This window comes from Apteryx mantelli, chromosome 26 (assembly GCF_036417845.1).
Source record: "Apteryx mantelli isolate bAptMan1 chromosome 26, bAptMan1.hap1, whole genome shotgun sequence".
NCBI classification, from domain to species: domain Eukaryota; kingdom Metazoa; phylum Chordata; class Aves; order Apterygiformes; family Apterygidae; genus Apteryx; species Apteryx mantelli.
Window position 1 is genome coordinate 2,921,650 of NC_090003.1, and position 25,913 is coordinate 2,947,562.

At 38.4% G+C, this 25,913-nt stretch overlaps 1 protein-coding gene across 3 annotated transcripts; it reads right to left on the minus strand.

Annotated features, from left to right (window-relative positions):
* Positions 1 to 5,187: 5,187 nt before the first annotated feature.
* Positions 5,188 to 25,253, minus strand: GABRD (gamma-aminobutyric acid type A receptor subunit delta). Of its 3 annotated transcripts, none has more exons than XM_067310907.1 (9): positions 24,664 to 25,253; positions 14,152 to 14,264; positions 13,494 to 13,561; positions 12,341 to 12,561; positions 11,292 to 11,374; positions 8,854 to 8,991; positions 7,770 to 7,922; positions 6,973 to 7,184; positions 5,188 to 5,691 (listed from the first exon to the last, which is right to left on the minus strand). In XM_067310907.1, the coding sequence occupies exons 1-9, from the start codon at positions 24,729 to 24,731 to the stop codon at positions 5,392 to 5,394; spliced, it is 1,356 nt and encodes a 451-aa protein (XP_067167008.1). In that variant the 5' UTR covers positions 24,732 to 25,253; the 3' UTR covers positions 5,188 to 5,391. The 3 variants fall into 3 exon arrangements, with proteins under 3 accessions (XP_067167008.1, XP_013799671.2, XP_067167009.1); XM_013944217.2 differs by having other exon boundaries at positions 7,770 to 7,925; XM_067310908.1 differs by lacking the exon at positions 7,770 to 7,922.
* Positions 25,254 to 25,913: the final 660 nt, after the last annotated feature.

Consider the following 25,913-nt stretch of genomic DNA (forward strand, 5'->3'; position numbering starts at 1 on the left):
ATCCTGAATGATTGAGACAGGTTTCAAATATCGCAGAAGTAAGAGCTATATGGATTTTATTTTTTTGACCCAGCCTTTTTGCTGCACTGTCAACTCCAATAACATCTGATTAGTTCTCTTGTTGCCAAATTTTCTGACAGACAGAGTTTGACTGTCTTCTCAGATTTGTTTTTATCAGGCAGAACTTTGTAAAGGGAATAGCCATAACATAAAACTGGCAAAAGGAAAGGGCAGATCACTAACGCTTCATGTAATAATGGGTTTAGATCCTCAAACTCATTTCATTTAAGACACAACCTACAAAGGCAGAAAGAGACAGTGCTTTGCAATCCAGCTACCAAATCCATCCAACAAGACATACTTATTGCCAAATTTGTATTGTCTTCTTTAAGAAGAATTAGCTATAAATGTTCTGTAACATATATTGCACTCAGTATTATTGTAACATAAGACAAGCTTTCAACCACTGCAAATGTTTTAAGTCTCTGTAATAAAGAGGACATAGGGAGAGATTGTTTTTTTTTTAAATGAAAATATTTCAATGAGCTTTTTATTATCTATTCTGCTGCATAAACAAATATTCAGAGGGGTACTATTTTCCTCCTAATGTGAAGTGCTTTCTTAGGTTAATGACAGTGAGTATTGAAAATCAGAGCAATCCTATTAAGTGTTTTGTTGCACCAACAGTAGAAGCCTCATTGAGTTAAAACTAGTTTCGCTCCATTATCTATGGGATTGGCAGACCTGTTAAGGACTGATGTGGGAGCTTTTGCTTAAACTTGGATAAATGCTTTCTTTTTGCAAACGAACAGGACAGATTTAGATATGTATGTTACCCTCTTAATAGTGCAGGCATTGCTTTTCAAACAAATAGTTTAGTATTTTTCTCTTCTTCATCTTGTACTTTCTGATTTTTTTCTAATCTCCTAAAGCAGCAACAGCTGTTTTTTTAACATAAATACAGAAGTCTGTGCAAGTGCCCCACACAGAGTACTCATGAATACTGAATGGTAGTTTTTCTTCTGTTGTCAAGGCCAAAGTAGGGTTTTATGAGTCCTTGGGCACTGAAGAGGCAAATTTCAGTATGGGAAGGAATCTCAGAGGTTATTTTGATTTTCCTTATAATGTCTTTTATCTTGTGATTCAGTAGTTGGAATGTCTATTTTGTCAGTTTATAGAAGCTACAACTTGTGTATAATCTACATTTTATTAACACTTCAACATTTACAGTGATTACATTAACACATATCCCGCTCTCTTTCCCACAGACACACCAGTCCGTAGAGCAGTATTCTAAAGCACTGAAAGGAATACAAATGCTTTCAGGTACAGCACAGAAAAAAATTCCTTCTACTCTGTCACACGGTTCTTTTTTCTCTCCTCGACACTAGTATAGCACATCCAAAGCTTGGATAGCCTTCATTTGACCTCAGACCTAGTTTATCTCTATTTATTCAGTGATCTGTAAAATTAGTGTTGATTAGGGTATTGTGTTTAGTTGTAAATACAGTGTTATCTGCATTCAGAGCCCTTATTGTTGGCATTTTTTTTAAATGAAATGTAAAACATACCCAAAAATTCATAACCTTCAAATTTATGCAAAATTCTAATCACTAAAGAATGCTCCTATACTGAAGCCCTTCCATAAGGGGGGTTGTCTGGCATCTGTCTTTTCTATTTCTGACTCTGGAAACACAGAACACTCTTCAAGATGGAGGTGTTTTGTCTTATAGTACTGCAAGTGCTTGTGCAGTAACAGTAACTGAAACACGTGTTTTCTGAGTCACCTAATTCCTGGAATGGACACAATTGCCATATGTATGCTCACAGTGCACATTCTGACTGCCTGAAATATTTTGAGAGGATTTTTTTTCTTTCCTTTATTTATGCCTCTGTCTATAACATTGTGATGGCCTAGCATAATGTCTCCTGGCTGATTCAGTGCTTTGGGGTTTGGAAGGAAAGATGGCTGCCGCCTTTTACTTTGATCAATTGCAACTGAGCTATGCAGCTCAAAGACCTACAATCGAACTATAGAAATTTCATTGAATAAATCTGAAGAAGTCAGCAGAGCATGCAGCCTGTGACTGTCTCCCAGATGGAGAAGCAACTAATTTTGTCTGATAACTCACTGTGATTACTCAGTTGGCTTCAGGGTAAGGAGATTTATCAGATTTAAAATTACAAAGTATTACTGCTGAAGTAATTAGATTAGACACTGCCTTTATAATATCTGCAGCCTTCTTCTTGCTAATTACTCTGAATAACCAGCAATTGTACGCTAGAGGGACTAGGTCAGTGCTTTGTTTTCTGTTCCTTAATAACTTTAATCCCAAATCAAGGATTACTTTTCTTACGATAAATACTCCACTGGAGCTTGCTGCAAGTATCTCCTCCACTGGATTTAACCCATAATTTCACTCTGAGCAACAGATCCTGTCCCTAACAAACAATGTGTTAAGCTAGTAGCTAGAGAAACCACTGGGTACAAAAAGGTTAGACTCTGCTCTCAAAGCAGTAGTTCTCCACTGACTTTAAAACAAGGATTATTTCTAATTTACATGAATGTAACAGAGAAGAAAAGGCACTATGACCTTCCTCAAGTGTGCTGTTGTAGTGATACTGTTTGAAGTGCTGAGCAGAATGCTTCAGACTTGTCTGCTTTCTTGCTTGCCAGTGGGCAGACAGATATGAATTTGTCATCATCCAAAAGTTACCTTTTCACTTTCTTTGCTCCTGAGACCAGGCAAGGATTAGATTAGGTGTAAATTGAAACAGCTCAGTTTTAAGCAAAAAGAAGAGGTAGAAAGGAGATTTAAGATATGTCAATGACCTGTCCCAAGATCATAAAAAACCAGTTTAGGAAAAGTCATTGTAAAGCCATCTTCTGCTGTTTTCCACTCTGCACTTAATCATTACATAAAACAGTAAGAATGATTCAGGAGAGCGCAGAAAGGGTTGCAACTCAGAGGCTATTGAACTTCCTATGGGAGAAAGCAATTATGACCAAAATGCACTTAGAAAAAAATTGGTGTATTTCTGTAATGTAGTATTTTGACAACATCAGGAACAACCACTAAGAAAAATAAAATAGAAGGAGAAAAAGCAGAAGGAAGAAGAGAACCAGGATTACCTGCACATATTAAAGGAATGTGAAGTTTCATTAGCTTCCTGGGTAAGATGGAAGTTGAATAATACCTTACTTTAACTTTAAATCAGAAAGTGTAGTAAATAGCAACATGTAAGTACTATTTGGATGCACTTCCTTATTTGGAGGATAACAATTTCTGTCTCTCCTCTAGGGGTTTTCTTCTGTAAAACTCAAACATTTATGAAAGAAACCAGTGTTATTATATCAGTGTTGCAGATAGTGCAGTGAAATGACTTCACCAAGTTTCCCCAACAGTTCAGTGGGAAGAGCTTGAAGCAGAATCCAGATATCTCAGTCCAGGCCTAGACTGATAAATATTTAGTGGAACAATTATAGCTTGATATCAGTTTGCACCTTCCATCATGTAGTTGGCAGAAAGTTTTCCTATTATAAGAGAAACTAAATTTTGAGGAGAATCTAAGCTTGATTTATGATGGGAAAATATTTTCTATAATAGTTCAGTTCAGGATCATTTATTTTTCTTCAGAACATTTTTTTACTTCAGTGATATTGGAAAATATTTATTTTAAGTTATAAATCTGTGTTAAAATGCTCTGTCTTTCAGCATTGGTTGTGTGAAGTCCAACCACGTGTCACAGGGAAGTAAGGCAGGAGGAATGTGCACACATTGATCAGTGTGCACTATGATCAAATGCTTACTTCATCCTTACTGCAATTGCAGCTATTAAGCATTAGTCACTAAGTTGAAGAACCCCATCTTCAAAGCCCAACAGAGCTCTTCTCTACATCCTTTTTGTTTAATCTTGCATCTCCCCATGCTCCCTCCAGTTCCAACTTTCAGCCTCTTCCTTTGTCTCCCTCCTTCCCTCCCTCTCTCACTTTATATTTTCTTTTGTGTCAGTCTGTATATTTGTAACAACCTTTCACTTTCCAGGCACCAAAATCCTCAAAAAACATCCCCCCTTTTGAAGCTTCTTATATTGGTTTCCTATATTAACGATATTTCAGTTATTTGAACCCAAATCCCAATATATTTGTTGTGGATGAATTATGAAAATTTTATTTGTTGTGGACACTGCTTTCATCTGCTGAGGTCACTGGAAATATTTGCAGAACAAAATTACTTTGCAAGAGTTGTGTGATACGCTCTAGAGTGTGTGTGAGTACCCACAAATTTCATTATCAAATCATGGAAGTGAAGAGGCCTAACATATCTATTAGGTCAGCCTCTGAACAAAAATGGCAAAAATTTTCAAAGCATCTAAAGTAGATTAAAGCCATGTATGACATTTTTGGACTTCCCTCAGCTATTTAGGGCCAGATGCAAAAAGGAGATTTTCAGAGGCACATATGGTAGTCAGGTATCTGATTTTCACTGAAAAAAAAAGCAGATGGAATTCTAAAGTCCTTCATGAAAATAGAGTTCCTTTGTTATCAAGCATCTTTAAAATTTTTGCTCTTCCAACATAGGAAGCTTGAGCTTTCTGTGTGTTTCGGAATCACTTGTCTATTTTGGGCCTATTAAACTAATAAACATTGCTGTGTTTAAGCTTTCCTTAGCTTGGATCTGAAATGTAATACAGTCGTCGTTAGCAATTCAGTAGAATTCTATTTGCGTATCTGCATTTGTATTCTATGTATATTTTATTTCATGCTGTGACTAAGAGCACTGAAATGTTTTAAATGCTTTATCGAAGACAAATAATAATTTAAGAAAAAATCCTCCACCTACCTCTTATTCCCTTTTACTTGGATAATGAAATTTTTATGATTAAAAACTCCAACTTTATCACTACTGTTAAACCTGGACCATCCCACAGAAGACCAGATACAGAAAATCACTCTTGTGTGGAAATGAGTAATCAGCTGCTCTGTAAAAAAAGGAAATTATATGAGTATGAAGAGATAAGCCTTCATTACTGACCAGTCTTTAAAATGGAGGAAAAACATGGTAATTTAGGATTAGCACTTTTGCTGCAAATATGTACATATGACAAATTGTCTTACACTAAGACAAGAAACAAAAGGAGCTGGGATTGTTTGGCAGAGTACAGTAATTAATATATCAAATCAAATTGGTAATAAATTGTTTCTTCTGCTGCTTTTAATAGTAATCAATTGCAGGAGTTCCTTCACTTTAGAAATGTCTCAAGCTCATTGGAAAATACTTTGAGAAGAGATGGACCAATACAATTTCAGGAAGGGCTTTGTAATAGGTAGATATTGTTCAATTTGCAGGTCTTCACAGAACCTTGTTTGTTTGTTTGCTTGTATGTTTTTTACATTGTGTAAGCAACCCAGTATATAACATTGACTGCTGCAAAGGCTGCTGGAAACACGGCTCTGGCATATATATCAATGGTATCAGCATCAATGGGCTTAAAGAGGGACTTCAGACCACTCTTCTTATCCAGTTTCATTTCATGCTGCTGTTTCGTCTCTCCAGTTTCTATTTCTACTGTGCCATACGATCCAGGCAGGCTTCTGGGAATTCGGTGCTGCCTGTTGGAAATGGCCAGTTCCTGGTTCACACCAGCTATGGAAAGGGAAAATAAAACAATGGCATTCTTCACATTTATCTGCAAAGGAAAGAGGAGAAACAATATTAGTAATTTATAGGACAAATGTAGTGTACTTGATCAGAGCTAGCCATGCTACTGACATTCAAATATGCATGAGATCTATAAGGGCTGAACAGTATTTATGAGTTGCATTGGCAGAAGGAACTGTGAAAGATTCTGTGCTGCCACATCTAAATTCTGGTTATAATTTTACATGCTCTCAGTTATTGAGATACTACTGAGACAGCATGCTCAGGCCTTCCTCACTGAAAATAATTGACTGATCTGAAGGAGATAGTTATCCCATTGTGTGGTCAAAGACAGTGGGCAGTTCTCAGACTCTTGCCAAAGCTGAAAGAATATGAAGGTAGGATAGAAAATGAACGTGGATCAGTCATATCTGCTACAGCTTCATAAAACTGAGTAATAATAATAATAAATAATAGCCAATGTCCCAGAGAGTTCTAAAATATATAGGCCTGGACTGCACATTGTCAATTGTGAGAATAAATGTTCCTTAATCAATTTGCTCTGCTTCATCGCTAGCATGCATGTAGGTGCGTGAAGAGAGCAGCAAAACCATCTGGAGTTCCAGGAAGAAATTTCATTTAAGGACTCCTTTGTTCAGTTTCACTGGGCTTCGTGTCTACTTTAGAACATAAGTTATATCCAAGGTAATTATATCTGAATTTATCTTATGCAACTTACATGTAAATAATGTAATCTCCATAGCATAACCTTGAAGACTACAGGCCTAATTTTCACTTGTGCTAGAAGCCTTTTATGATGCTGTATCAGAGCTAGAAGAATCTTCATATATGCAGCCACTAAAGAATACTTTCTGAGAAAAGGCCTTTCTTCCCCTTCTTGTGCAATATTGTCATAATGGCTCTACCCTGACCCTGCAGGAGCAACTCAAGGTACCTTGATTTACATTGAGGATTAGACAAATATCAAAGGGTCTAAGTGTATTCTCAAAGTGCAAGGCATACAGATCTGGCTCAGGACATTGTTTGCACCTCTTCTTTTTCATTTGCTCTCTCTTCTACATTTCCTACCTTAAATACAGCAACAAACCATGTTAGAATATTTCCTTTAGTATAATGCTGACCATGTTGCAGGAGGAAATCAGCAGTTGCATTTGGTTGCCTGTCATATTAATGTGAGAAGAGTATTAACAAGGAATTTTTTTTTTTTTCAAAAGGGGTAGAACAAGAAGAATTTGCTTCCGCAGAAGAAAAGGTTGTAATGCAGGACGATTGCTTTTGCAAAGCTATTCTTGGCACTTAGCTTACTGACCTCTCCACTCCGCCTTCTCGCCTTTATCTTGTTCTTTTGCTTTTTCATGTAGTCAGCATTGAAATGTGCAAATGCATATTCCACCAGTGCAGCAAAGACAAATACATAGCAAATCCAGAAGTAAACATCAAGTGCCTTGATGGCAGATGCTCGTGGAAGTGAAGATCTGGCACTGACCATCAGTGTAGTCATAGTAAGAACTGTAGTTATACCTGCAGTGTTGTATGAGAAACTTTCTTTAGGTTTCATAATATGCCTTTATAAAAGTATTTAGTAATCTGAAATTGAGGAATACTTTTCATAGTAGAAGCCCTTTAATAGTATGGCTTCTAATTTTCAAAACATCTAGGGGATTTGAAAAGCTTGTAAGAACTGTGCATTTGTATGAATAAGGCAGCTTTGAATATCTTATGCTTCATTTTTTTCTAGGTCCAAACCCTCAAAATCTTTTCACCTGGACTTGCAACTTTTATTCAGGCAAACAGATCCACAAGCTCTAGAAATGCTTTTTGTCATGGTCCCAGTTGCTTCAAACCAATTCCTTCATACAAATGCCTTCATTCACTATGGCTCTTAACCATCATTAGATGTTTATTTTCTGTTCTTTACTCAGACAGCTGTTTTGATAGCATGATAGAAATTAAAACGTGAAGGAAATCTTTTAAAGCACCCTCTCTTCTGCAGATGTAGACATAGTATTCATAAATGTGCCTTCATGGTAAATGAGGTATCTTAGAGAGCATTGTTACAACTTCAGCATACTCTTCCTTGTTATTTCCCCAGACTATCTGTTTTACCTAATGACACTCTGGCGGGCACAGCTGACTGACTGATCCAGAAGGATACCCATGACATAGCCACTAGTAAGATAGAAGGAACATAAGATTGAATGATGTAAACGCCTCGATTTCGCCGAAGGTGGAAGTGGAGACTGAGCCTGGGAAACTGACCTGCTGATTAAAAGAAGCAGACAAAGAAAAAATCTGTGTGAATTACAGTCAAACTGATATTTAAAATAACTTTTCCTATAGTGATGCAGATCTGCATTCTTGACCATCTTTTGGACAAGGATTACAAAAAGCTATTCTGAATGTTGTTCAATTAGTTTTCATAAGCCCTGCATGAGGTACTCTAGTTTCCCTCAGCAGTGTTAGCTAAGAATAGGTCAAATGACTTGTCTCAGGTCATATCAATGCCAGATCTGAAAATAAAATCATGAGTCTTCTTGAATAACAGTATTGCTTCAAAATGTGTACTGTCTTATCATCTGCTGTAGAAAGTCCTCCAGATACTAAATTTAGATTTTTTAAAAGGCCAAGTTAATTTCAAACTCAAAAAAGAGCTTGGAGGAGATGTGCAGCATAAATGAGAATCTGAATACATGAATGAGGATGAAAAATCAGCAGGAAAGAAATTATTCCAATCTTTTACAAACATTGCAATAAACCCAGTGATATGCATACACACAACTGATTTCTGCTGGATAGAATTAGAATGATCTGACTTTACATCATAAGCCTCATAAAATCAGGGCTAATGGAAGCCTTTCTTCATTCCAAATTGCAAATTAGGTCAAGAAGATGTGAGCTATACCTCAAGTGTTTCTATGAAGTGATATCTAGGTACCCCATGCAGTATTATTTCAAACATGTAGATCTAAAGGACTACAGATTTGTCATAATATGCTACAGTGGCTACCCAAAGGCTCAGCAAAGGTTGGCATTTTTTGCAAGTATCAGCTAAAGAAAATTGTACCAGAAACGCAACAGATTCTTTAAACTAATTCCTTAAGAGAAAGGATTTTCTATTACAGATAAGGGAGGTTTTCCTATGTAGGAACAAGTCAGATACTGTCTCTGAATTAAAGGCAGATTCTGTTACCAGATTTAAAGTTCATCATTTCTGTTGTGAACCGGTAATTGGTAATTGTGAATTGAGCAAGCTGCAGCTTATCCAGCCCATGGATCTCCTCCTGGTTTTCTGACCAGTGGTAGACGATATCCTCTGAAGAGTAGCCATCTGCCAAAAAGAAAACTGAATAAACGCAAAGTTTGGGGAGGAAATTAAATATGTAGAGGGCTCAGAGTGGAACTCCTCAAATTCCTCTGCCAAACTGATTTTCATCAGTCTCATTGCAAACATGCTGAGATTCAATCTGGATAATTCACTATCCTGGCAACATCAGTGTTGCCAGGATAACATCAGGGATAGCTTTCCAACAGGGAGAAAAATTCAAGTTGATTCACATGGACTGACAGTAAGTGGCATGACACAAAGCACGTTAGTGCCATGAGATATATTCAAGTTATCTCTCAAAAAGCTCATTTACATACTCAAAGTAGATTAACTCTTACTGTAGCACTCAAGCTAGGCTACTTACCTCTCCATTGCTCCTGGATCTGAGTCTCAAAAACTGCAATTCACTGGAAAAGAAAATAACTACCAAATCTAATGTCACCATCCTACTGAAGACAGATCAGAGTGTAATTATGTAATGCAAATCTATTTCCACTTTTACCCATTGATTTTATGAGATAGGCAGTCTTTGTGTCTGTCAGGCAGTGCAGGGGAAACAGATTTCCCTTCTCAGGGATTCCCCCACTGTCCTCAACAAGCATGCATCCAGTTTACTGGCTACTGTGTGTCTCTCCTTGCAAGCCCCACAACACTTAAAAAAAAATGCATGCTATAGGAAAGTAAAATATATACCTGAATTGTTCATAGGAATTGCCACTCTTGGAAACATTTGTCAACATCTCCCCTAGGCTCTGGGTAGTTTAATAAGAAAGCAGCATCTATGCAGTTAAGTTGCCTATGCTTCATCTTTCTGTCAGTCTCCTCCTAACAGCCTTTGAACTTCCTTAACATTTTCAAACCAATCTGACAGAAAGGTGAAAGTTCAAAGATTCTAGATTCCTACAAGTTTTGTAAGAAATGGTAGGTGGAGAACACAAATTAGTGCATCCAATTAGAGAAAGGCATTGTAACTCAGATCCACATCCATTTTGAGATGCAGCAGCTAGCTTGCCAATCACCAAGCGTCTCAGCCTATTAGTAATGGCAGTTTGGCATGGGAGGCAGCTGGAAGATTGCTGCTAGGAAGAGATGCAGTGCACAGGGGACATGAGGGAGGGGTGGGAGATGTATGAGGGGATGTATATGATGTGCAAATCCATAGGAAATCAGTCTTTGTTAGTTTTTCTGTTAATGGACAACTTGCTACTTTAATTCATTTTTTTGAAGAGGATTTATTTCTACATATGTTTATTGTACTGAAATCAAAATTCTCAAATTCAATTAAAAAATCAACTGCCACCAAAACTTCCTGCAGAACTTGCTGGGAGAGAGAACTGATTGCTGGTTCATTGTCTGCTGCCTCTGCATTTGCTGATTACATAAGTAAAACTGTAGATTGCTATTTTTGACAGGATAAAATAGTATTGTGGTTAATTGCCTAGAAAACAGTCAGTGCAAAAAAAGAAAAAGAGAATCTTGCATCAATGTGTCAGTGCATCTGTTCAGAAACTGCTATTCTGAAATCTGTGGAACCCTCAGAATTTCTAGTCTGCTCCTGATATAAAAACCACAAAAGGCCAAATTCATTGCTATTGATCGTGTGGCCCCTGCTTGTGTCAATGGTGAATTTCATTCAAAAGTATTAATGCTTATGGGAATTACATGCTGAGCATAGATCAAATAGAGGTTGGACAAAATATAAATTTATTCTTCACCTTCCCTTGTGAGCATAAATGAACTTAAGCCAGTTTATGCATAGTCTTCTAACTGATCCCTGTATAAGAGATACAGGAATGCCTAGGCAAGCTAAGGAGCTATGCCAGAGTTAGTCACTATCACATTCTTTAGGAGCAGGGATTTCTTTCCTTTTCCTGTTTTCTCATAAAGAAAAAAAAGGAAAAAAGCACACCAAATTTTGCCTGTGGTCTTCTCTGCTTATTTGCACTGGATTTTATCCAAGCATCCTTAATACTAGTGAAAAGACTGTCACAGTTTCACCAGGTTTTACATCAAGCACAAAGTTCCCAGTCATCTATCATCAGTAGGACTGAAGGTTTTTCATCCTCATTGAATTAAATCCTATAGTTTTGAACTGGGTCAGAGCTGAACTTGTTTTGAAAAGTGCATAGTCTAATGCCCAACACAGAGAATCAAGGAATTGAGGTTTGTACCTTTTATTTCTAAATTTTAAGCAGTCCTCACATTTCATTGACTAAAGCAGAATCACTCCAGCAACCTAAGCACCATATATGAAGGCTTTAAGTAGAATATAGGTTATAGGGAACACTGTACTCAGCCCTTACAGCTCTCCAAATCCAACATGCATTCTTGTTCATCCATTGGATACTTGGAAAGGTCCATGTCACAGGCCACTGTTGAGGTAATCCTGTTCCAAGCAAAATGAACACCAATTAGTAGAATTCAGATAGGGCAGACCTTTGTAAATTGACCTGGATATGGTCCTGGGCAGCCTTCTTTAGGTGACCTTGCTTGAGTAGGTGGTTGAATCAGATGATCTTCAAAGGTCCCTTCCAACCTTAACTATTCTGTGATTCTGTAACCTTTCATTTTCCTTCAGAACTCAAGGACTGAATGAAAAACCTTGAAACCTTAACAATACTAATACAACAAACAATATTTTCAAAACCCTTAGAGCTATTGTCTTTACTGTCTGGGAAACCCAAAGTTGGGGGAAGTTGAAGAAAGGTCAGATGACTTGTCTAGTGTCAGAGGATGCTTCAGCTACTTCTGATGATAAAAAGGACTTTCTCTGAGTCAAATCTCCTCCCATCCCCTGTGCCCAAGATCATTACCAATACTTTAAGGATGAACTTGGACTTACTGTTTCAAAGGTGCACACTCATTAATTAATTTTCTGAATATTAGACAATTAACTTTTAAATTGAGTTACTGAGTTCTAACAAGAACACTCTTCCAAAGTGGGGAAATGCTACTTTCTCCCTTTGAAAGACACGGAAGTTGAGCCAAAATTGGGCTCATAGTTCCCTTGGGAAACAGTAAGAGAAAACAGAATCTTTTCTTTATATTCAGCACCTGCTTGCCTAGTGACCAAATAGTTATGATAAGCTTATCTTCCATTAAGGATGTTTTAAAAGTGATCAGTGATTGCTCAATGGAAAACATGTTGGTGTTGCTGAAGATACCTTTCTGACAGTGCAATACTTGCAAAGCAAAGTGATCTCTGACAGGAGTGATGAGAACTTTCTTTTGTTTTGAATTAATGGTTATTCTAGGAAAAAATCCTAGGAAAACTGAGCGCTTACTTTTACAGTCTTTTCACAAAGTTAACCGACATGAGAGAGTGCAGTTGGATTCACTTTCTCTTGCTCACCTGATGCTGTATAAAATGACTCCATCTGGCTGGAGCCTGATAAGTTTGTTTTCCACAGTCACATCATGGAACCAGGCAGACTTGGCATTTACTATGAAAGTATCTGGCAACCAGAGCTTGTCCACAAACCGGCTGTCTAAACCCAAAGTTTCATTGGTGTGGTTGTAAGACAGACGGTCATCTCTCCAGCTCTGGTGCAAAAACACTGTCATGGTATATTCCTATGACAAGAGAAATCACAATTAACAGATGATGCTAAACAAACACAATGACAATGCCTTGGGACTTGGTGAAAAATCACTGTATTAGTCTGGAAATGTAATAGCTGCTTCCTGTTCACAAAAATATTTTTGTACTCAGACAACCATAAAGTTGCCCAAGGATTTTAATTTCTTTTATGTGCTTTTACCATGTATAAACCCAAGATATCAAAAAATGATGTGATTCAATGACAGTTACATATACCATGTTGCAAGAGCTGCATATTTGTCTAAGATGAAGAAAATCTGCTTATTTGTGTCCATAAGTAGTACTTGTGGTTTTGAAAGTTTTTTAAAGAAAAAAAAAGTCAGGTGAAGTTAAGCATCTTAACAAAGAAAAGGGATGGAGGGGAATCCAAATTTTTGGTTTTAAAATTAAATCTATTGTGTTTCAGAAATGCAGTTAATTCCTGCCTCTGCTTGGTTTTCTGTAATATGTTGTACCCTGTTGCTTTATTCAGAGACCTGTATATGATAAGGAGAAGCATCTCACAACTAATGGTTCCCTCAGCATCTTTTTAGGAATATATGTGATGAAAAGGAACTTAAGCAGAAGTTGGAGGTTGCTTCTTAAAATTTTGTTTTCCTTTAATAAGGGCAGTTCTAACCTTGCTAAGTCTAGTAAAAACAGCTCAAAGGCTTTACATGGTTAAAGTCTTATAATTGCCAATATCTGCCCAAAGAGAATCTGCCTGTGTCTTAAAATGTGTTTGTTCTTTGCAATATTTTCTTGTGACCATTTCTCCACTCCAAATGTGTTGAGAAATCTCTTCCTTCTTTAATTTTGTAACAGCATATCCTACTTAAAACTATCTCTCTATTTAGTTAGACTTCTGCACTTTCTGTCATTGCAATACAGATGTTCACAAGTTGGTATTTAACTGACAACATACCATGTTAACTTCTGAGATGTGGTCAATGCTGGCTACTTCAATTGCAAGAGCAACATTAACAGGAGGACCTGAGAAAAAATGTTAGAATGGGGTGACAGATATCATCACAGTGAGGTAATAATAATATAGATGATCTAAGATTCTTAATTCTTTCATATGGAGTAAATTCATTAAAGTGTTCTCCATGGCATATTGCATTTTCCAAATAAAATCTTCCTTAGAGCAAGAAATTTCAATCTTTTACATAGTGTGTCCTCAAGTCTCAACAGAACACCTCTCTTCAGCTATAAAGGAAATGAGGTACAATCACAACTATTGAAAACTATGGAATTCATGCTGGAAATCATGTCGTCTAGTTTAAGACACCATGACTTCAAGCAAATGCAGAGATTTTCATCACTTAATGTGATTCAAAATGACTTTGGTTTAGATATTGTTGAAGAGGTGTATTGGCAGGAAGAGTGCATTTCTAATTGTGTTGTACTGTAAAAAAAATTTTCGAGTGGCACAACAAGCAAATTGTTCATCTTTATTATTTCCAGTATCCAAGTACAAGATAACCACAACCCTTTAATCAAGTAGAGGATGAAATTCACATAAACGTCAGAGAGTAGTAGGATTGTCAGAAATAACAGAAACATAATTCTCGAAGTCTCACCTCCAATCCCAGGCCTGAAATTACGTGCATACCCTTTCATCAAATCATCCAGGTTCGGCAACCAGGATATTTCGATGTTGGAACCTATGTAATCTCCAATGTCATTCATAGCTCTAGGTAAAGAGAATAAGTATTTTTTAAAACTTGGCCATCTTTAGAAAAAGAAAAATAACAGAAAATGGAAGACGTTAGCCTCTTTCACACCAGAGACCACCTACAGTATAATCAATTCAGCAGGACTGGTAATTTAGCGGAAGAATACTGTGTATAGATAGGAAGACCATTTCAGATCACAGAATCACGGTTGGAAGAGGCCTCTGTAGATCATCTAGTCCAACCACCCTGCTCAAGCAGAGTCACCTAGAGCAGGTTGCCTAGGGCCCTGTCCAGATGGCTTTTGAACATCTCCAAGGATGGAGACTCTACAGCTTCTCTGGGCAACCTGTTCCAGTGCTCTGTCACCCTCACAGTAAATAAATTTTTCCTTAGATTCAGACAGAACTTCTTGTGTTTCAGTTTATGCTTGTTGCCTCTTGTGCTGTCACTGGGCACCACTGAGAAGAATCTGGCCCTATCCTCTTTACACCAACTCTCTCAGACTTTCCTCATATGAGAGATGCTGTAGTCCCTTAATCATGTTAGTGACCCTTTGCTGGACTCACTCCAGTAGCTCCATATCTCTCTTATACTGGGGGGCCCAGAACTGGAGACAGTACTCCAGATGCAGTCTCATCAGGCCTCAGTAGAGGGGAAGGATCACCTCCCTCAGCCTGCTGGTGATGGTCTCCTTAATGCAGCCCAGGATACCATTGACCGTCTTGGCCACAAGGGCACATTGCTGGCTCATGGTCAACTTGTTGTCCACCAGGACTTCCAGGTCCTTCTCTGCAGAGCTGCTTTCCAGCAGGTCAGCCCCTGTACTGGTGCATGGGGTTATTCCTCCCTAGATGCAGGACTCTGCACTTCTCTTTTTTGAACTTCATGAGGTTCTTCTCTGCCCATCTCTCCAGCCTGTCGAGGTCTCTCTGAATGGCAGCACAGCCCTCTGGTGTTTCAGCCACTTCTCCCAGTTTTGTATCATCAGCAAACTTGCCGAGGGTGCACTCTGTCCCTTCATCTGGGTCACTGATGAATAAGTTGAACAGGATTCGACCCAGTATTGACCCCTGGCATACACTGCTAGCTGCAGGCCTCCAACTAGACTTTGCACCACTGATCACAACCCTCTGAGCTCTGCCATTCAGCCAGTTTTCAGTCCACCTCACTGTCTGCTCATCTAGCCCTTAATGTTTCTGATTAAATCAAATGTTCAGGTCAGATGTTTCTGTTTAAATCAAAACTTATTTCAGGCAAGACTATGGCCTGTTTCTGAGATACAAGCCCAAAAGCACACAATTTTTTAGCATTTTTCCCCTGCAAAAATAAAATCAAAGTTTAAAAATACTTGGTGTTCATTTTCCTGTTGACATGAACAAATGAATGAAAAAGCAAGTGGAGCAAGACTGGAAACTCAGGGGAATATTTCAAGCTTAGAAGTCTGTAGCTCTCCAGTAATGCTGTTAAAGTGAGATCACTATTTTTTCTGTCTAAGTTAGTGTAGCTGAAGAACATCTTACAGATGATAGGGATTTCCTATGCATTGAGTGAAACTAAGAACAATAAATTGTAAAAGTCTAAATCATCAAAATGTTATCAGCATGCTTTACTCACCTGAAAATTGTTATTCCCTGTCAGTGAAGTGACAAGAACTGTATTTTATCGATGTGCTTTGATTGTTAGAGAATCTATGGAAACTTAATTTCAGGCTCATTTGAAAATGTCTAAAGATTTTGTAATTAGCTCTGTTTTGTGAAAGGCTCTGAGATGGACAAAGAAGGATAAAGAATTAAGTAAGTATTACAGAAAAGTGAATGGACTTGAAATGTTTTAGTGACCTCTCTCCCGTAACATCAACCATGAAAGTAAAATAAAGAATATGACACCCATTCAATCACTAAATAAAAAGAAAAAGAGAGAAAGCCAATGGGAAGAATTGCTCCCTCCGTTTAAAGAAATTTCAGAAGAGCCTGAGATACTTTATATACTGCATACAATGCATCTGGTGGATTCTAAAATGCAGCTATCTGGGTAGCAGAACACAGCAGCTGTCTGGTAGCTCCTAGCATCATTGTGGAACAGTTTAGATCAAGAAGGGAGGTATATTTTCAAATGTGACAACAAAAGAATAAAAATGACACAGCTGGAATTTGGCTTTAACATCTTTGATACTGTGAAAAGTACCATTGGCCCTCAGAAATATGAAAAACAAGGCAAAATAGAAGGTATACCAACACCTGTAAACTGACAAGATATGGTCAAAAATGAGATAAAAGTTTACAAGGTGAAAGAAACAGCAGGAAACAGCCTGAACCACAGAAAGGGGCAACCCCACGGTCCTGAACTGGCAGGAAGCCTCCCTCGGCCCTGAAACTTAAGGGCGTTGTCCATAGCTGTGAGCCTCGGCGGGAGCTGATCCTGGCGCTGAACCTCCGGGGAAAGGGCGGGGGGGAGGTTGTCCATTGTTCTGAAAAGCCTCCGTCGTTTTCGTGGTGGTGCACCAAAGGGGTGGCTGTCTATGGTCCTGGCAATTCAGGAACCTCCTACTAACCTCAAGGAGCAGCCTATGGTTCTGCATTGCGAGGAGCTGCCCATAGTGGCGAACCTGAAAGATCTGGCTATTCTCTAGAACACGAGGTGTGCTTCATGATCCTAGAAATGTCGGGAGAATAGCTCTCTCTGCTTTCCCACAGATGCCCTAAATCCTCGAGCACATAGGGCCCATCATGCTGGGAGGTCTCCAGCTCACCTGCTCGTGCTGTTCTCCACTTGCCAGCATGAGGCAGTGCAGGTGTCTGGACATCTGTCCTCAACTCTGGAGCTTGTAGGAATGCAGACAGCATAATTTGCTGTGGGAAGGAGGGATGCCATAATGCACACATCCTTTTTCAGTCACTCTTGGAACCTGAGTGATCCACCAAGCAGGCAGTGGATTTTGTCGGGGAGGTAACACGCTCACTGTCAGAGCTGCCAGAGATAAACCTCCATCTCTCGGGTGGTAGGTATGCAGATGCTTCTTCCTGATCTAGAGATGCTCCTTGAAGACATTTGCACTGCTTCTTGTTGCCATTTTCCACCACTTTGCAGATACCAGCCCCTCAACCCTGCTGGTACAAGGAATTATGTGGATATTCCCTAATCTCTTATAAACAAAGGCCAGCTCAAACTGCCTTCATTAACTGCTTAAACTGACCTGGCAGACTTCATTCAAAGCAGATATATGCCTGCTCACATAATCCCTCTTGCCCTATCCTCCAGCACTGTGACTGAGGTGACAGAAACAGAAAAATGAAGAACTATGACAATTTCTACCACACCTGTTTGCAAAGGGAATGCTTGCCAGTGATCTGAGAGAGACATACATCTGAACGCAAGTACCGTATTAGAGCTGTCTGAGCACTACTTCAGCAGCTTCCACTGAGCCCTGCAATAAATATGGCATTTAAGATATATACATACATACATACATACATATATATCACTAGTAACAGAAGATAAACTTGTTAAATATTGATGAAAGACTGCAGAGTAATATACCATAAAATATTCTGATTTGGGGCTTGCATAACTTTCTTAGACTGTTTATGTGACATTGACCCACATAAAGCACACATTTTTCTCCCCCAAATATGCCAATGCTGACATTCAGCTCAGCATGTGCAGTTATTGTCACCACAGTAGCAGTATATCCTACTACAAATAACCAACTCCTTTTCTCACAGTGGGCTGGAAGAGTCATCTTTGATTGCCCTAGTGATGATATTCTTGCCCATGTGTATGGACTTAATTATATGAGGGAGGAGTTCTGGGGTAACAATGTATGAATGTAAGTTCTGAGCTGCAGAGACACTGACAAATTGCATTAACAGAGTTGTGAAAGCTTAAGTGACCTTAAAGTACAGGGACACTGCTCCAAATTGAAATTTCATTAGTTCACAGGAAAATGTTAAAACTGAGGATATATATAAAATTGCATTTCTAATGTTTCCCTTCCACAAGTATATTGCTGTACATTTGTCTCAAATGACTATCTCACATATTTCTCCAAATGACTTATCTCACATATTTCTCATGTTCCTGTACCTCTTCTGAGTAAGGAAGACTCAGCTATATAAATTGGAATAACATAATTGATTTAAGCAAGTGTATTGATGATGTATTACATCATGTTGACAGGGGTTTTTATTTCTTTATTGACTCTCATCAACTATATAAACACTTCTTTCTGTCAGACTGCTGTTTCTTATGTCCCGGTCTTTCAATCATCCAACTCTCTATATTTACATAAATAAAATCATGGTTTTGTAATACTTAGCAAAATCCAGGTACTAAGATCTAGCTTTCTTCTGCAGTACCATCAAACATTGCAGTTCAGAAATTCTTTCATTTATTTTCTTTTACATTTATTACCCTAGTCTTGGAAATAGTAAGGCTATCAGTTAATGCAGAACACAAAGAATTTTTGAAATTAAGACTTGGGCAGATTAAAGAATATGGGACTATCTTGAAAGTACTTTTTTTTAAATGTACTTATTTGTAAATTGTAAGTCTCAGCCATAGATATATAGTGGTTTTCCTGATCAGTAAAATATCTGAACCCCTTTTATAGGCAAAGAATAATACTTTGTGTCTTTGCCTAAATACAATAAATAACTGGAGTATACTTGAATGATTATACTCTATCTGCTTAAAAATTCCTTACATTTTCTTTTGAAGATGGTACTTTTCACCTCTTGCTGCTAAAATTGCAGCCAAGTTCTGTACAGTGTTTTTAAACAAAATAATATTCAGGTCAAAGGTGGCTGTATTGTAATGGCTCGTCTTGCAAGGCTGATCTATGAGGATAGGAGGATCTAGCCTGTGTTTACTGCACACACAATACTTTGAAAGTGCTGGATACAAGTTTTTGTACAATCAGAATACCGTGTATATTTATGAGTACTCAACCTGAGAAAAATAGTAGAAACAAATTTTGCTGCTCCCCTTTCACATTAGATGTTACTACATGCGTACGTCAAGAACTCATCCCCAGATAACTGACTCATGATCAGTCACTTGCTATGCAAGAAGTAATGTCATTATAAGAACTGTTAGGAGGCTCATCTTTTTTTTCTTTTTTGAAAAATAAAATCATGTCTTTTCCCTTGACATTTATTTTTCATAAAAGCCTTTACAGAATGTGACAATAACATATCATTATCCTGTGTCAGTATTCTATTGTAATGGCATTAAGGAGAAACATAGAGCTAAAAGGAAGCTAAAATGAGGGTGTTGGGTTAAAAATTGTGGGCCACAGCTTGCTATGCATTTTCAGCAGATTACAATCTAGAGGGAGTTTTACTTAAATATCCATGACACAATTAAAAAAGATCTTGTTTCTATTATTAATAAAGCCTTAGGGTCAAATCATCAGTGTAACAAATTTGTTGAAGTTAGTGAAACTATATCCACTTAATGCCTGTGGAGGATATTAAAATATTACAGCTGAAATAATTCTATGGCTAGATTTTCTTTTTTGATGTTTTTATTACTGGTCCACTTTTAAATTTTTTTGAAATGGGCAACAAAATTACTCTTACTCAGTTACTATCATTCTCATACACTAGCATGCTGCTCACAGCATGACTTCCAGACACTCAAAGAGAATATGTGAATCAGAATAACCCACAGTTTGATTTACAGTGATCACTAAGATCACTATTTTGCTAATATTAGGCTTCTCATGAAGAACCTATATTTTGCCCTTTAATTACCAAGTGGCAAGTAAACACTTTAAACAACCATATTCTTCAAATTATATTTTGTCAGCCTGGCATAGAGGATAATGGAGTAAAGGGAAGAAGTACAGTCATAAGGAATAATGTAGCAGGGGCTAACTGCTTGGGTGTATGATTCAGTATGGTGTAAATGGGCCCACGTTCTTCTCTTGTCCATGTGAAGTGAGCTCTTCAGGGCTAAAATCAGCCTAGGTCCTCCAGCACAGTAGAAATCCCCCATTCCCCTCTTTTATCTCCCTGAAGAATATTGAAGAAGAGAAACAATGAAGTCAGGAATATTATTCTACATATAATCTTTTTAGTTCTTTTTTTTATCTGTTGAAAATATAAGTGTGACTATTAGCTGATAGTATTGCAGTCCTCAGTCAAGAAGGATGACTTTGGAAAGTATGCCTTTAATTTCATGGAAATTTACAAGCCAATTTTTGATAACTCCATTGAGCATCCCTTTAGAATTTTGAACATCAAATTCAGTGCATTAGAGTTATGGGAAAGATGACTGTAGATTTTCATTCATCCTTGATAAGAAGTAGGGATTATATGTGGCCTAAAATATTATTCATGTATTTTACCTGAAAAAAAGGAAGACCAGCATAGAAAACACATTTTGGAAGGGATTAACTTTTTATAATACAAGCAATAAAGATGAAGAGAAAGGAAACTATTATTAGTTGATTCACCAACTTCATTTCCTGATGTAAGCTTCTGTAAAGCTTGTTTTGGTAAGAAAGGGACTTTATAAAAGCAAGCTATAGACTTGTAAAATTCAAGGGGCTTAGCAGCTCATCAAAAACCTTATCTTTACTTTGCACCAGGCTAGAGAGAGGTGCCTAGCTGACTGAATGGCAACATATTCATGAGTACAAATATCACTCTGGAAGTCTTTTCCAAACTTGAAGCTGAAGAAAATGTTTCTTAATCTCCACTCTCACTCTAGATACATCTCATTTCAAGCAGATATTTCAGAGAATATATTTACATCAATCCAAATCTGGAATTTCAGCATTATGAGAACTTCAAAAGGGCTGGAGGTTAGCAGAGGAAAACAGATTACTGTTGTTTAAACTGAAAAAAAAAGCTAGTTCTCTTGCATACTAGACAAAGGAGAGAAGAAATTGATGTTGCTAAACCTGGGAAAACTATGAAGTTCTTAGCTTAGCAAACCTGTCCTTGACCTGTGTCAACCTGTTGAGTTAGGGAAAGCAACTCAGCAATGGATCTCAAATGACATAGCAGAGAAACACATCTCTTGCAGAGCTATATTATCAGTTCTAGAATAAAAAGTACATATATCCCAAACTCCTTTCTATCCAAGCTGACATCTTTCTCCTAGCTGTTGAAGAACCAATGCATTCTACTAATCTGGAATGATCTTGAGGAAAGGTGTCAATCAACTTGGACAGCACATCTTTAAAAGATTTGTCAGGCAAGTGAAGTATTAGCCTGTATTAACAGGTCTTCTCCGAAGAGAGGGACAATCTATATGTTCTGTTTGAATGAGTGCACTGCAGAAGTTGAGCAAGACATAACTTTAGCAATATTATTTTTGCCCAGCATTGCAGAAAGCTCTGGCAGCAGCACAAAAAGCTCAGCAGTATCTTTAGGTCAGTAGCCACTGAGATGCTGATTTTAGGTCACACTTGCAGGGAAGTTGCTAACCTTCTCCCAAATATGTATAGCAGTAAGAAAAGATGTGAAAAATCATTTTCTACATCTGCCATTTCTTCCTTAAATCTGTTAATCTGACTGATTCTTTCAGGGGCAGTGACATAGCTGTAGTATGAATCTATTAACTTGGAAGATGCAAACACCAGTTTTACTGATACCGAGGACTGGGATGGAGTACATTTCCTTTCCTTTAAGATAATCTTTGGGAGGAAAATGTTGCAGATGTCACTGCCACTCAAGAAAACTTTTTCTTGGGAAAAAGACAAGGAATATCTAGCAAGGTCAGTGAACAATCTGGCCTCTGTCAGGCTCCAGGATTATCCAGGGCAGCATGTGTATCCTTTCCATCTGCCATTCCTGACTCTAAGTGAAACTCACTGTAAATATGTTCTGTATTTCGAAATGTAATTGAAAAAGCATTAGGCTTAATTGATGGCAATGTTATGAACATCAAAGCCTTTATTTCCTTCTCTCTGAGCTACAGAAAATAAATTGCTCTTTGCATATATTCACATGTTAAAGCTTCTCTATTGTCATGACTCAAAGTAAAAGGCTGAGGGAGATACCCTACAGAAGGACAGTTAATTGTATACATGGAATATACATATACATTATACATATGGTATACATTTGGCTCATTCATTGCAGTCAAATAACATACATGACAGACAAAATGCTTCAAATACAGCTCTCTTAAGCGCCCTGAAATGATAGTCAAAAATGCTGTGAGGAAGCAGGCTACATATTTTCCCCATTTCTCTCCTCTGCCAAACCTTAACATTATTTTAGTAATTAACTTTAAAGTTCATCTTTGGAAAATCTGATGTCATACCAGAGACTTTGGAATTCTTTGAAATATTCCTCCTTTTTTGAATATGCTTTTGCTTACACCTGTCTGTACAAATCCATGCAACTGGCAGCCAGCAAATTGAGCATTTTTGGACGCCTCTGTCATCATAACCATGAATCACATTACATTTAGAAAACAAAATTGGAGCAATAAAGAAACATAGCTATTGGCAATTTTGCCTATTATCACAGAACTACAGGTTTAATAAAAAGCATGTCTTACCAAAAATGTCATATTTCAGGACTCAAGAAAGAGGAATAAGGCAATTAATGTTCTTCCTTAGTTCTTACAAAGGGAATTATTTCATAGTCAAGGGTCACGTAGGTGTGAGTAATTTTTCTCAGGCAAGAGTAAAATGTTTTTTATTTCTGTTTAATTAACTCATCAAAAGTACACATGTAAGCAAAGAAGCAAAGTTACTCACCTTTTACAGGATTAAGCAATGTTCAAATTATCTGCCATAGCCATGCTGAATCCTGAATCTTTGGAAAACTACTGTACTAAACCCAGCAACTTTCTTTGAACACTGAATGTCTTACACTTTGGCATATTTTGGAAAACCACTAAGATCTGAACAGTCTGAATTTCACACACTAGAAGCTGTCTTTCCTAATCCTCTGCCATGGGTGTATATATTTCTAACAACAACTCATCACTATTGTGTAACTGTGAAAAGGCCAAGTAACTAGGCAGTTAATCCAACAACAAAATAATTTATCTAACAAATTACAGGTTGCACATATCCTGGCAGTTGCTATGCTTAGAAACAGACCTTGAAGTCAAAGGCTGAGAAGACTGATTGTTCCTTAAAATTTATTTTGTTTATTTTGTACTGAAACGGTGCTTTTCAACCAAAATACTTAATGCTAGCCAAAGTGCAGAGAAAGAAACAGATTCATTGAAATTATGGGCCAGGTCTTGATGCCTTTAGATCATAAACAGTATCTTCTTCTCTGCCTTCAATTAAATACTGGATCACATGAGAGCATGAAGGTGTCAGGATCTGGCCTTGAATAACAGGCTCAAGGTCATAGACAAATCATTAAGTCAGGTCCTGAATAAGAGCACTTGTCTTGACACTTCCTCTAATCCAAGATCCTTTTCCTTTCCAATGAAATAATCAGATCTCACTAATTAATTTCAAAAACTGGAACAGCAGTATTATGTCTTACTACAATCATCACTTTGCTTCTAATACCCCTCTGAAACTATTAACAATATCTATAAAATAAAGAGGGAGACCTCTTTAATACCACAGCCATCTCTACTCTGGATGATGTAGGCATGTTTTTACATGCACCAAGTTCCTTTTTTCCTCCCCCTTCTGTTTTCATTGCATAATCATGGCAAGCTTTCTCCACATACAGCCTCCAGATCTGTAGAGAATATATAGAAAACATTGCTGGTTGCCTAGCTAACACCTTCTGAATAAATATGACTGACAATTGCAAACATTTATCTTTACAATTTATTATTTTTAAAAAATGGTTGACTTTCTTCTAACTTTTTTTAAAAAGCTTTTTTCCAGTTTCTTTCTGTTATCTCAGGTCCAGGAGACTTAATGAACCCATTAGCAGAGGAATGTCTACATTTGGAGTTTTCTTAAATAATGTCTATGAAGGCAGTAGGCAAAGATGTTCAGTTAGTACCCCAGTGGTTGTACTGGGTTTTATAAAAGGGTTTCTTGTCCAACCAGGCCCCCTACAGAGCTGTTTAAAGGAGGTGAGGCTGCCCTAGGATGTGCAGTGCCATTACAAAACGTGATTACCCCCAATTTAAAGTGCCCCTCAGGAAAAGGCTTCCATAGGCATCCTGTTAAAAACATACCCCTAGATTAACCCAAGACACTGCAGCTCAGTTGGCAGAAGTGCATCCTCTCCTAGAAAAAAAGGGATAGGGCACCTTGGAGGAAACTCTTCAGTCAAGACCCCCTTTTCCTACTGAATACTCAGGCAGTTGTAGCCCTTAAATGGAGACCATCTGCGGGCAAAAGTGGGAGTGGGAGCTAGGAGCAGGGAAAAGAGTAACAGCTACAAACCTGGCATTTTTTCATGCCACCCACACGTAAAGAAAAGCTGTCCTAAGGCTGCTCTAAGAAAGAATTGTAAGATGTATTCTTACCTGATACACCTGTGCTGTTGGGTGCACAGTAGAACCAAGGTAGGAAAAAGCCAGGTAAGAAATTCCATTTTACTCCCACTTATTAGATAGTGACAAACAAAACCCAGGTTCCCCGGTTCTCGTGGCAGCTCCAAAGCTGCAGTAGTGTTGCCATCCTTGCTGTGGTAAGTTGAGGCTTAGTTTAAAGCAATGTATTGTTGCTCAGCAGCGGCAACCCCCACAGTTTCTCCAGTGCCTGCGAGCCATGCAGGCAGCCAGAGATGCGGAGCAGGTAGTAGGTCAGGTCTCCTCCTCTGCGGGGTGGCACCTCAGCTGAGCTCCTCCGGCTCACTCCCGCAAAGGGCAGCAGAAGCGAAGCAGAAGCCAGCTCTGCTGCCCCGGTTTGGCATGCCCTTCTGCTGCTTTCAGAAGCGCTTCGCTCTTCCTCCTCCAGCCGATCTTCCTGAGTGCAAAGCTCGTTGCCGAAAATAACCTCTGAAATTGCAGATTTGATCCCACCGAGCGCGGGAGGAAGCAAACTACAAGTGTTCCTGAGATACTAGACGTGTCCTGTGCAAATAACAACGACGGGGAGAAAAATGGAGATGCAGTCCGATCTAAGGGCAAAGGGGATTTAGCCATAGAGTGGGGGCAGTCCGGAGGCTGCTTGGAGTAAATTAACGGAAGGTTTATTCGGCAGATAAAGGGACAAGGGAACTGCAGGAGTTGGGTGTCGTTGTGTGTTGGAAGCACGCTGCCACCTCCCCCCGTCCCCACCCCCTCTTATTCCTCCCTGCACAGTTCCGGGCTGCACAACTCCGGGGCAACGGCAGCTGCAGCCCGTCTTCGAGCAGCTTTCGAAAGGAAGAGGGAATGTAAACGGGGGGGACACTGCTGCAGGAAAAGGGGAAATTGCGATCCCTTTGCTTTCTAAGAGCTATCCCAGTCTGGCCGAACAAAAACAAAGGAGGCAACCCCAAGGTTTTATAAACTTCTACCTCATCTCTGTCAAATTCTAAGGGGCTTTTCTAAAATGAAACGCTTCAGGTTACTTCAGCAGGCGTGGAGCTGTGAAACTGCGTTTACAATAATCCATCCCATGGTTTCTCCGGGGCTGAAATCGTTAACGCTCAATAACGCCGTGTACGTTTGCATCTTTAATGTCTTGCAAACTCTCTCAACCTCTGCTTGCTCTTACGGAACGTGACCCATTGGAGAAGGGTCAGTAGGGAAACCCGGCCAGAAGGCTATTTGGGAGTTTGGTTTCGTCT

Excerpts from the sequence above, each read along its gene's own strand:
- GABRD (XM_013944217.2), bottom strand. The coding sequence starts at position 24,731 with ATGGAATTTCTTACCTGGCTTTTTCCTACCTTGGTTCTACTGTGCACC. Across the intron at positions 13,562-14,151 it reads TTTCAGGCCTGGGATTGGAG|GTCCTCCTGTTAATGTTGCT; the intron begins GTGAGACTTCGA and ends ATTTTTTCTCAG. Across the intron at positions 8,992-11,291 it reads CATGTTGGATTTGGAGAGCT|ATGGCTACTCTTCAGAGGAT; the intron begins GTAAGGGCTGAG and ends TCTTTTTGGCAG.